Source organism: Bufo gargarizans, chromosome 2 (genome assembly GCF_014858855.1).
Source record: "Bufo gargarizans isolate SCDJY-AF-19 chromosome 2, ASM1485885v1, whole genome shotgun sequence".
Taxonomy (NCBI): domain Eukaryota; kingdom Metazoa; phylum Chordata; class Amphibia; order Anura; family Bufonidae; genus Bufo; species Bufo gargarizans.
The window spans coordinates 328,556,188-328,568,290 of NC_058081.1; the positions used below are offsets into that span (position 1 = coordinate 328,556,188).

At 39.3% G+C, this 12,103-nt stretch overlaps 1 protein-coding gene across 1 annotated transcript in view; it reads left to right on the forward strand.

The window, feature by feature from the left end:
* The window catches only part of PPFIA2 (PTPRF interacting protein alpha 2), a 439,158-nt gene that overhangs the window by 274,951 nt on the left and 152,104 nt on the right, over positions 1-12,103 (forward strand). Inside the window, exon 6 of the mRNA XM_044280550.1 lies at positions 9,887-10,000. Coding sequence (XP_044136485.1) covers positions 9,887-10,000 — 114 coding nt within the window. The remainder of the gene's footprint in view (positions 1-9,886; positions 10,001-12,103) is intronic.

Consider the following 12,103-nt stretch of genomic DNA (forward strand, 5'->3'; position numbering starts at 1 on the left):
AACAACTGAAAATATGTCATATTCTAGGTTCTTCAAAGTAGCCACCTTTTCCTTTGATTACTGCTTTGCACACTCTTGGCATTCTCTTGATGAGCTTCAAGAGGTAGTCACCTGAAATGGTCTTCCAACAGTCTTGAAGGAGTTCCCAGAGATGCGGTCCAGCTCACCCCAAACCATTTCGATTGGGTTCAGTTCCGGTGACTGTGGAGGCCAGGTCATCTGGCGCAGCACCCCATCACTCTCCTTCATGGTCAAATAGCTCTTACACAGCCTGGAGGTATGTTTGGGGTCATTGTCCTGTTGAAAAATAAATGATGGTCCAATTAAACGCAAACCGGATGGAATAGCATGCCGCTGCAAGATGCTGTGGTAGCCATGCTGGTTCAGTATGCCTTCAATTTTGAATAAATCCCCAACAGTGTCACCAGCAAAGCACCCCCACACCATCACACCTCCTCCTCCATTCTTCACGGTGGGAACCAGGCATGTAGAGTCCATCTGTTCACCTTTTCTGCGTCGCACAAAGACACGTGGTTGGAACCAAAGATCTCAAATTTGGACTCATCAGACCAAAGCACAGATTTCCACTGGTCTAATGTCCATTCCTTGTGTTCTTTAGCCCAAACAAGTCTCTTCTGCTTGTTGCCTGTCCTTAGCAGTTGTTTCCTAGCAGATATTCTACCATGAAGGCCTGATTCACACAGTCTCCTCTTAACAGTTGTTCTAGAGATGTGTCTGCTGCTAGAACTCTGTGTGGCATTGACCTGGTCTCTAATCTGAGCTGCTGTTAACCTGCGATTTCTGAGGCTGGTGACTCGGATGAACTTATCCTCCGCAGCAGAGGTGACTCTTGGTCTTCCTTTCCTGGGGCGGTCCGCATGTGAGCCAGTTTCTTTGTACCGCTTGATGGTTTTTGTGACTGCACTTGGGGACACTTTTAAAGTTTTCCCAATTTTTCGGACTGACTGACCTTCATTTCTTAAAGTAATGATGGCCACTCGTTTTTCTTTACTTAGCTGCTTTTTTCTTGCCATAATAATACAATACAAATTCTAACAGTCTATTCAGTAGGACTATCAGCTGTGCATCCACCTGACTTCTCCACAACGCAACTGATGGTCCCAACCCCATTTATGAGGCAAGAAATCCCACTTATTAAACCTGACAGGGCACACCTATTAAGTGAAAACCATTTCAGGTGACTACCTCTTGAAGCTCATCAAGAGAATGCCAAGAGTGTGCAAAGCAGTAATCAAAGCAAAAGGTGGCTACTTTGAAGAACCTAGAATATGACATATTTTCAGTTGTTTCATACTTTTATGATGAGTATATAATTCCACAGGTGTTAATTCATAGTTTTGATGCCTTCAGTGTGAATCTACAATTGTCATAGTCATGAAAATAAAGAAAACTCTCTGAATGAGAAGGTGTGTCCAAACTTTTGGTCTGTACTGTATTTGTAATTTTGAATATTCTAAGAAAAAAAATCATCACTAACCACCTTTCTTGCTTGTGGGCCAATGAGAAGTCTGCAATGTCTTTATCTCTAGCAACCAATAGAAAAGTTGCCTACCCCTTACTATATAAGAACCTCCCCAGCAGCCCTTGTATACAGTATTGTGCAGATCTGAGAGAGACAGTAGTGTTATTGCTGTGCTCTCTGCGTTCCTGTGTCATTACATTAGATAGTTAGCTTATATATATAATACTGTACATATAACCTTTAAAAAACGTTGTTGCGGACCCCTTTGTCGCTGTCTATTAGTGCCAATTTTGCAATCAAGAATATATAGGAGCACTCTGCATACAAAGCCATTTTTAATGTTCGGCCGTGCCAACCATTTTTTCCAGTCTCAGGAAACTTCTAGCAGCTTGAAAAATGTAGCTATAGTGACCCACACCTGTATTTTGCTCGCATTACGTGAATATAACATTGCAGATTTTTTGCGATCAAGAAAATAATCTCGAATTTGCGAATATATGACGAATATTCTACCAAATATTAACAAAATTATGCAAATTCGAATATTTCCTCGCCGCTCATCACTAAATATGTACAGTAAATGTAATTTAGCAGTATCACTGGCTAAATAGGCTGAAAGCAAAATATACAGTATGAAGTAGAAATGTAGGACATTTGAGTATTAAAGACTTCTCCAACTAGATTCATTTTAATCCTTTGTATTTTAGAAGATTGTGGTGGACAGCGGAGTATTATGTTTATGTTTGCGCTATTAATCAGAATGTTCATTCCAGAAGTTTTCCAGGACAGATTTTTCCCTGCAGCTGTATTTGTCATAGTCGAAGTAAACCATGCCCAGGTCCGTGTCATTAACTGCATCTCATGTACTGTGCACTGTTCTAAGTAAGGGTTTGGACTTCCTTTCATGATGAACTGTATCTTTGTTGCAGTTGATTGGCTGAGGCTTTCTTTTGTTATTCCCTCTATAGCAATTAAATTACAAGATTTTTCGCTTCGTAACATTTGGATGTGCAAGTAGGAGAGATATGAAGAGGGATTAGTGAAGACAGATGGCAGTCATGTACAGGAATGACTCTTTTTAAAGGAAGTGTCTAGTATATTTTATTAGTTATGTTTATTGGATGTAAACATGTATTTTGTTGGAGCTGTATTTTTTTCGCGTCCTTGGGAGATTCCATATTAAAGATGTACGCTTTTTTTTTGTCTATAAAGACAGTACAGTAAGGTGCGTGTATGTGTGCTTTATGCGGATACAATGATTAGGAATTTAAGTGGTTCTCCCATTTTGTAGAACTTCATGATCGCTGGCATCTAACCTCTAAGACTTCCACCAGCGATGTACACAGTTCTCATAGGGCCCCAGGAACAGTGGTTTCATAAATATGGAACTTATTCTGCCATATTTGTCAATGTATTCACGCCAGACAATTGGCTTAAATATATTGACACATTTCCTGCTTCCTATTTATTAAACAGCTGGCTACCTGCAGCCACCACTAGAGGGATCTCAGTGCATAGGAATTTACAGTTGGTTGAAATAGCAGCTGTAATAATATGTTTGCAGTTAGTTCCTCTTAGTAACGGCTGCATAAAAATGCAGTGTTCTCACAAGAGAAGGAGTTCAGCAATGGGCCAATCTCATCCCAGACCCCTAGCAGTCTTGTGGTCTGCCTCCATGATTAATCCTGATAATGGAGACACATATATCATCCCCCTTTAAGTTTCCCCTCCACAGAGGCACTCTTGACCACCTGGCTGGGCAGGGAACTGCAGCCTGCCCCTTCACTTGAATGGGGCTGTTCTACAGCCCCCTGGTGTTGCTGTGCAGAGTAAATACAATGAAGTGATGCAGCACAATAAAAGCACTTTGTCCTCTTCTTTCTCTGAATTGGTGGGGGTCCCAAAGGAAGGACCTCCACCATATTGTGATGGCATATCCTAGTAATATGCCAACATTTTATAAAATGGTGTAAACAGACTAAAACAGTGTCCAGAGAGAGGTAGAGTACAACCCCTGCTCCAGAGACCAGATAGTGACTGGACATAGTCTTATCTATGTGTACAGTAGATTCAGTTGCTATTCTGCCTTATCTAGGCTTCCAGCAGTGTAATAAAGCTGGTATCTGTTATTAAATCCCCCACCTTCAAATAAGAACGAAATTACCAACTCTTCCTGGTCTTCACAGCAAAGCTGGAAACTGAGCTGCAGAAAATTAACCTATTGTGTGTGCTGCGGTGGCTAGTGAAAAAACTGCAATATTTCAGAATTTTTGTAGATGAATAGTTGTATGATTTTTTTGTAAAAAAAAAAATTACCCACAGTGGGTTCCTTTTGGGGGTTCCATCAAACTTTTAGGTACTTTTGATGGCAAGAACGGATACCTTAATAGAACCAAAGCAGAACCCATTATACGTTAACGAGGTCCAGTATTCTTCCTATGGGAATGTGTCACAGCTGCATGGCTTTTGTTATAAATCGCCGTTATGATGCCAGTGTGAACAAAGTGTAATAAAAAGTTAGTTTTTGACAAAAGATTCCCTTTTAGAAAACATGGAGACGTTGCTTCTAGGATAACTTAAAGGTTGATAAGATGTGTTCTGTTCAGTTTGTGTGCCATCTCTTAAGTTTTTCACATGGAGAAGATTTTAAAAGACAAATCATATATATCAATTGTACAGCGACATAAGTGCCAAAGGAGCAACATCAGTCATTTTCTTCAGACTAGGGAAAGCTTGGAAGTCTTGAATGGTGCTGCTAGAATTCAGCAGTATGTATACCAGAGATTCTCATCGGAATGCTCGGAATCACACATTGAATTAGATAACATTAGAGAGTGATGATGTGAGGAGGATTCTACAAACCAGTTCTAAAGCTGGAAATCTTATTGCCCTCTGGCAGTCTTTTGTATGGGAACCTTTTTTAGACAATTATAGGTAAAACTTGAAAAATTAGAATATTGTGCAAAAGTTCATTTATTTCAGTAATGAACTTAAAATGTGAAACTAATATATGAGATAGACTCATTACATGCAAAGCGAGATATTTCAAGCCTTTATTTGTTATAATTTGGATAATTATGGCTTATAGCTTTATGAAAACCACAAATTCACAATCTCAGAAAATTAGAATATTGTGAAAAGGTTCGATATTCTAGGCTCAAAGTGTCACACTCTAGTTGGCTAATGAATCCATGACAACTACAAAGGGTTCCTGAGCCTTTAAATTGTCTCTGTCTGGTTCAGTAGGAATCACAATGATGGGAAAGACTGCTGACCTGAGAGTTGTGCAGAAAACCATCATTGACACCCTCCATAAGGAGGGAAAGCCTCAAAAGGTAATTGCAAAAGAAGTTGGATGTTTCCAAAGCGCTGTATCAAAGCACATTAATAGCAAGTTATGTGGAAGGGACAAGTGTGGAAGAAAAAGGGGCACAAGCAGTAGGGATGACCACAGCCTGGAGAGGATTGTCAGGAAAAGGCCATTCAAAAGTGTTGGGGACTTTCACAAGGAGTGGACTGAGGCTGGAGTTAGTGCATCAAGAGCCACCACACACAGATGGATCCTGGACATGGGCTTCAAATGTCGTATTCCTCTTGTCAAGCCTCTCCTAAACAACAAACAACGTCAGAAGCGTCTTACCTGGGCTAAAGAAAAAAATAACTGGTCTGTTTGCTCAGTGGTCCAAAGTCCTCTTTTCTGATGCGAGCAACTTTTGCATCTCATTTGGAAACCAAGGACCCAGAGTCTGGAGGAAGAATGGAGGAGCACACAGTGCGAGATGCTTGAAGTCCAGTGTGAAGTTTCCACAGTCTGTGTTGATTTGGGGAGCCATGTCATCTGCTGGTGTTGGTCCACTGTGCTTCATTAAGTCCAAAGTCAACGCAGCCGTCTATCAGGAGATTTCGGAGCACTTCATGCTTTCTTCCGCAGATGAGCTGGAGATGGTGACTTTATTTTCCCGCAGGACTTGGCACCTGCCCACGCTGCCAAAAGTACTAAAACCTGGTTCAATGACCATGGGATTACTGTGCTTGAGAATTGCCAAGAGAAAGATGATAGACATGAGATCGAACAATGCAGAAGAGCTGAAGGCTGCTATTGAAGCATCCTGGTCTTCCATAACACCTCAGCAGTGCCATAGGCTGATAGCGTCCATGCCACGCCGCATTGAGGCAGTAATTGATGCAAAAGGGGCCCAAACAAAGTACTGAGTACATATGCATGATTATACTTCCTTTTTTTATTGATTTCATGTAATGTTCTAATTTTCTGAGATTGTGACTTTGGGGTTTCATAAACTGTGAGCCATAATCATCCAAATTATAACAAATAACGGCTTGAAATATCCCGCTTTGCATGTAATGAGTCTATCTCATATATTAGTTTCACCTTTTAAGTTGCATTACTGAAATTAATTACCTTTTGCATGATATTCTAATTTTTCGAGTTTCACCTGTCAAATGTATTTTTTAAAGCTTCTACTTGCATAAATGTATATATTATTATTTCATATACGGCTTCTCTGATTCCTGTTGGTACCTTATGTTGCAATGTTCCAAGTGCTATAAATTGTACATAAAATATGTGTGGGTTTGACTGTAGATTCCCTGCTTTGTAGTGGTAAGGGTAGAATTGGAAAGAGTAAGGCCCCTTTCACACGGGCGAGATGCGTGAGTTGAACGCATTGCACCCACACTGAATCCGGACCCATTCATTTCTATGGGGGTGTGCACATGAGCGGTGATTTTCACGCATCACTTGTGCGTTGCGTGAAAATCGCGTGTTTTTCACGTAACACAGGCACCATAGAAATTAATGGGGTTGCGTGAAAATCACAAGCATCCGCAAGAAAGTGCGGATGCGTCACTATGCTCATCACATGATCCAGATGAAGACAGAAGAGATACCGACTGCGCGAACAAGTGGATTAAGGTGAGTTACATTTTTTTCTTTATTTTTTTTAACCCCTCCAGCCCTATTATACTTAGCATTCTGTATTCGGAATGCTATTATTTTCCCTTATAACCATGTTATAAGGGAAAATAATTACATCTACACAACCTTGAACCCAAACCTGAACTTCTGTGAAGAAGTTCAGGTCTGGGTACCACATTCAGTTTTTTATCACGCGCGTGCAAAACACATTGCACCCGCGCGATAAAAACTGAACAACAGAATGCAATCGCAGTCAGTTGCGTACCTACTCGCGCAGGTTTGCCGCAATGCATCCGGACCTAATCCGGACACGCTCTTGTGAAAGAGGCCTAAAACCTACTACCTTTCCACATCAAAATAGAGAATGCTGAAGTACTGTAAGCCTTAACATCCACTATGTGAAAATTGAGGTTTAGCGTTTACCTTCACACTGTAGATTGCTACCAATTTTCAAGGCAGAATCCGCAAAGAAATCAGCAGCAGTGTGGACATGCCTTTAGAGTGTTTATTCGTAAAGAGGTTGTCCACTTTGAATAATGCTTTTTTATTAGAAGGGCCCTTGGTGACAAACTGTTCTGTTGCTCTGCTGCTGTAAAGCGTAGAAATTGGTTGTAATGTGTGGGGAAAAAACAAACGCCAAGTGTTTAGTTCTCCTGCAGCACCTCCACAGGCTAAATGAGGTATTACACAGTTCCCATTAAAATCATTGGGCTGTCCATCTAAATCATGGACTTGCTGGTCCCTTCAAAGCAAAAGGCACTCTTTGTAACCACTATCTGCTGTAGTTAATGAGTGAATGCCCATTAGTTAGACACCCTATATTAATTTATAACCATAGTACTGTATTTGAAAAAAAAATGGATGTATATTTTTACTCCAAAAATGTCAAAACAAAAGACACAGAGACTGTACATCGACATATTACACATAGAGCTATTGCTTCTAAGCAAAATTTATAAACTTGAACATGAGGCTCTAAGTATATGTGTTGATGAAAATATATAGGCCCACTTGCCAACTTCACGATGACCACTTTAAAGTGGATCCTTACACCATGGGTGCCGCACCACATGGCTGCCAGTGCAACACAGCTCTAACAGCGGGGTGAACCAGCAGCCCAACAGCGCCTCTAATGCAAGGCAACACCACACCACAGTAACTACAGCCACCATTCTGTAGCATGTTTTTTTTTTTCTACATTTGTGGCATATATTTTTAAACCAGACATCCACTGTTATGTGTTCTATATAATGTCCATTTGGCTTTCTCAAAATTCAGTCCCGTCATTTGCTCTTTTTGTTGGGGGATATTGCAGAAGTTATGTTACAAGATTTTTAGTGTACTGTACAGAGCAAATAGTGCTTCAACAGCTTTTCTATGTAATTTCTATTATGTAAGAAGTTGTTTTGCAAATGCCACCTAATGTACTAATTTGAATAAACTTCATTTTAATATTAAACCTGAGGTAGTCTGCATCAAAATGTAGGCTAATTTTAATTGCATGAGATCTGCCTATGGGGTACTCCATCCCACTGGGTATTATATGTTTTAATGTTAGTTTACATAATTTTTACTTGCAGATAAGAGTTTGGAATGCTCAAAACCGTAAATATAAGCCTATCCTATATAATATAGCATAATTCCATTAATGCACCAAACTAACATTGTGCAGTTTGGCAGATCGACAGTTCCTTTTCTAGCATGACTGTGTTCAAAGCAAAGTCCATAAAGACCTGATTTGACAGGTTTGATGTGGGGGAACTTAAAGGGGTTGTCTCACAAAAAAATATTCTTCAGTTTTAAAACCAGCTCCTTGCTGTGAATACTTTTGTAATTGCATGTAATTGGAAATTTAGTATAGCCACTAGGTTATTCAATAAAATGTATCTGTATAGCACTACCTGGCTTTGGTTCTTTTTCTTATTTCTTCGTCCGGCTCACTGAGAAGGTCGCACATGCTCAGTTTCATCCTTCAACTGGCTCATGAGCTGTGATAGGGAGAGCATGGACACGCCCCCTCAGCTGCTGTAGAAAAGACAGAATCAGCTGTTCTGCAGTAGGTCCAACACCTGAACTACACATGTAGTGGATGGAGCTGTTTATAGCAATATTGCTCCCGTTGAGGTGAACTGTGTATTATAAACAAAAAACACAAAAGTTCAACTGTATTTGGGCAGGTAACTTTTTTATTGTCTACACTAATGTATACTAGACAGAGACGATATATACCAGATATGGTGTGATCAGTTTGTTTTGGAGCTGACCACACCAAATGCACTGCTACATGCTATAGTTACCACATTTGAGCTGTAATTTTTACTTTCCTAGGGTTATCCATTGTTCTAAGCTCATATGTAGAGAAATTGAACATTATTTTTTATTTGTATTTAGTATGTTCCTCTCTTAACCTATCTTAGACTGTTATGTGTTAATTTTGGTAACACACCATATGGTGTGCCATAATTATTTTACATTCATACATTTATGGTAGAGAGTTTATGCTTTATTCCCTGTGACTGTTTATTTTACATTGATGTCTTATGTGAAGCACCGAAGAAACAGTATTAGTGCCATATTCAATTGTGAGATTCCTTGAGGAAAACCCATTGACTTGTATTTCTAGCAGGAACCTTCTGGAGCCCTAGGTTAAAGGAGTAGTCAGTAATTACTTTGTGTTGCTGTTCATACCATACATTAACATGCAAATTCAATGTCTCAAAAAAAATCTGGACTGTTTTGACCTATTGTGTCTACATAAATTTGAGCAATGGATGATTTTTTTTACTTATGAAAAGCCAAAATCCATAGTCAATACACATCTCTGTGAGTGCCTTGTGTCTGACATAAACCTTGAATTGTAGAAGACCTGAAATAACTCCAAGTCACCCCCAAACCTAACTACCTGTACTGACAGCCTAATCCTTCACCGTTGCATAAGGGCTTTTATTGGAGACTAGGAATTATGAAGAGAAGTCAAGTTCTAAAAAAGTCAATAATGGAAGTTAAAGAGGTTGTACTGGTGCTTTATATTAATGACCTAAACTCAATCTAGGTCTTAAATATCTGATGGGTGGGGACCCAATACACAAAAGCCCATCAATCAGCTGTTTGAAGAGGAGGCGGCACTGCATTAGAGCGCTACCTTCTCTACATTACACTGCCCATCATCTTGAAAGTGCAATGTAACTACAAATAATCAAGTTAATGGAGCAAGCACTTGAAATGACACTACATTGCTGCTGTAAGGGGAGACGACGCATAGTGTAACGAACAGGAAGCAGCACTCACATGGAGCACCGCCTCCTCTTCAAACAGCTGATCGGCGGGGATGCCAGTGTTGCACCCCCACCGATCACATATTGATGACCTATCCTGAGATGTTAGGCCTAGTTGAATTGTTTTCCTATGCTTTATGTAATGCTATTTTTTTTCCATAATATCACTATTTATTTATCTTTTGTTTGCAGATTGTCGCTCTAAGGGAGCAAAATGCTCATATTCAGAGAAAGATTGTTACTGGAGAAGGGACAGATGAGGAGCCTATTGATGGAATTGAGCAAGGACAGAAGGTTCTCGACAAGGTCAGTACAATATACATACAAAATACAATATCAAGTAAAAACCGGTTATCTCTGTGGATGTGTTCAGCTCTTATGTATTGTCTACACTACATATTATTACCTTACAATATTGATCAGATATTGGCACACAGTAGTTGTATTTCCTACTTTGGTGACACATAATACATTTATCCACTATTGTGTATAGAGTAATTTCACAGTCTTATTACTTCAGAATATTTGGAAGTTATAGACTTTTATGCCTAACAGTATTGTGCAAATAAGGCTACTTTCTCACTAGCGTTTTTTGCGAATCTGTCATGCATCTGCAAAAACGCTTCCGTTACAATAATACAACCGCATGCATCCGTCATGAACGGATCCGGTTGTATTATGTCTTATATAGCCATAACGGATCCGTCATGAACTCCATTGAAAGTCAATGGGGGACGGATCCGTTTTCTATTGTGTCTGAGAAATCCGTCTTGCTCTGCATCCCAGGACGCACAGGAAAACGCAGCATTTTGGTGTCCGCCTCCAGAGTGGAATGGTGACTGAACGGAGGCAAACTGATGCATTATGAGCGGATCCTTTTCCATTCAGAATGCATTAGGTTAAAACTGATTTGTTTTGGACCGCTTGTGAGAGCCCATGACGGATCTCAGAAACGGAAAGCCAAAACGCTAGTACGCTAGTAAATAATACCCTAAATGCAGTGGGGAGATTTATTAAAGGCGTTTTCCAGTCCTTTTTAAGTGATGGCCTATCCTGAAGTTGGAAGCAACATCTGGAATAAAGGAAAACCAGTCCCTGTTTTGGACTATTCTGAGGAAATTTCATACATTTTCTACTCCTGAAAAAAAAAAATTTTTTTAACTCCCTAACAGTTTTGCCCGAGTTCTGCTCGGACTTTGAGAAAAGGACCTAACAGTTCAACCTGAGCAGAACTTGGGCAGCAGGATGGGGGGGGGGGGGGAAGGGCTTCTTCAACCCTTAATATCCCAGCTCTGTAGCAGCTAGAGATGCGAGTCTGGTCTTGTTTGAAAGCTGATAATAGCCTTAAGAAACCAGGTCGGGAAATATTCTGGGTCTTAGAATTCAGGAACAGAAAAACTGATTATTTGATTTAAAAAAAGTGTCTTATGGAGGTAGTATGACATAATAGAAAGTATATAAATTTGCCATCATCATAATTGAACTGACCCACTGAATATAGTTTCCATATTACTTATTGCACACAGTGAACGCTTTAAAAATAAATAAATAGAACAAAATAATTTTCAGATTTTTATAATTTTTTTTATCTTCTCCCCTAAAAATAAAATAATAAAAGTTATTTGAAGCTTTATTCTGATTATAATGATTACATTTTTTTTAGACAATAAAATGGCAAATGTATTATATCTGTGCATTTGCAAGAAAAAAAATGGTACAGTCCATTTTAGTCCTGTAAAATGCATCCGTAAGAAAGCTAGATAGGACTAAACATGGCGTCAGTCATGTGAGCTGTCATGTGACCCTCAAAAGTATCAGTTAACTGCCCAGGTATCTAACAGGTGAATAGTACTATATTGAAGAGCAGAATAGATACAGTATATACAGTATTACTACCTGCAGCAGCACATCATGTCTGTCAGTGTCAGTAAAGAGGCAGATCTCTGTGTGCTGTTTGTTTTACAATAAACTGTGTTAGCAACATCACTTAGAGACAGCTAGCCATTTTACAAATCCATTCAGACAGGCACACAATGATGTAGTTACTGGTAATAACCACAATAAAAATCATGATTCCACTACTAGTCCTATTTACTTATCACATAAATGTGTCTTGTACATATGTACAGTATGTCATGTAATACAGATGCTTACTGAATGTCAAGATATAAAGCAGGGGTGGCCAACCTTACAGACACAAAGAGCCCCCCCCCCAAAAAAAAAAGTATGACTACCAGGAGCCACAAGCTATACATTTTCATCATATTTTTCGCCCTTCAAGATGCACCTAGATTTTAACAACAAAAAAATAAGAGGAAAAAAAAATGTTTTTTATCTGATCTGAGGTCTGATAAAAATATTTTTTCTTATTTTTCATTAGCAGAGAAAAAAAAGAAAAATATTTTTTTT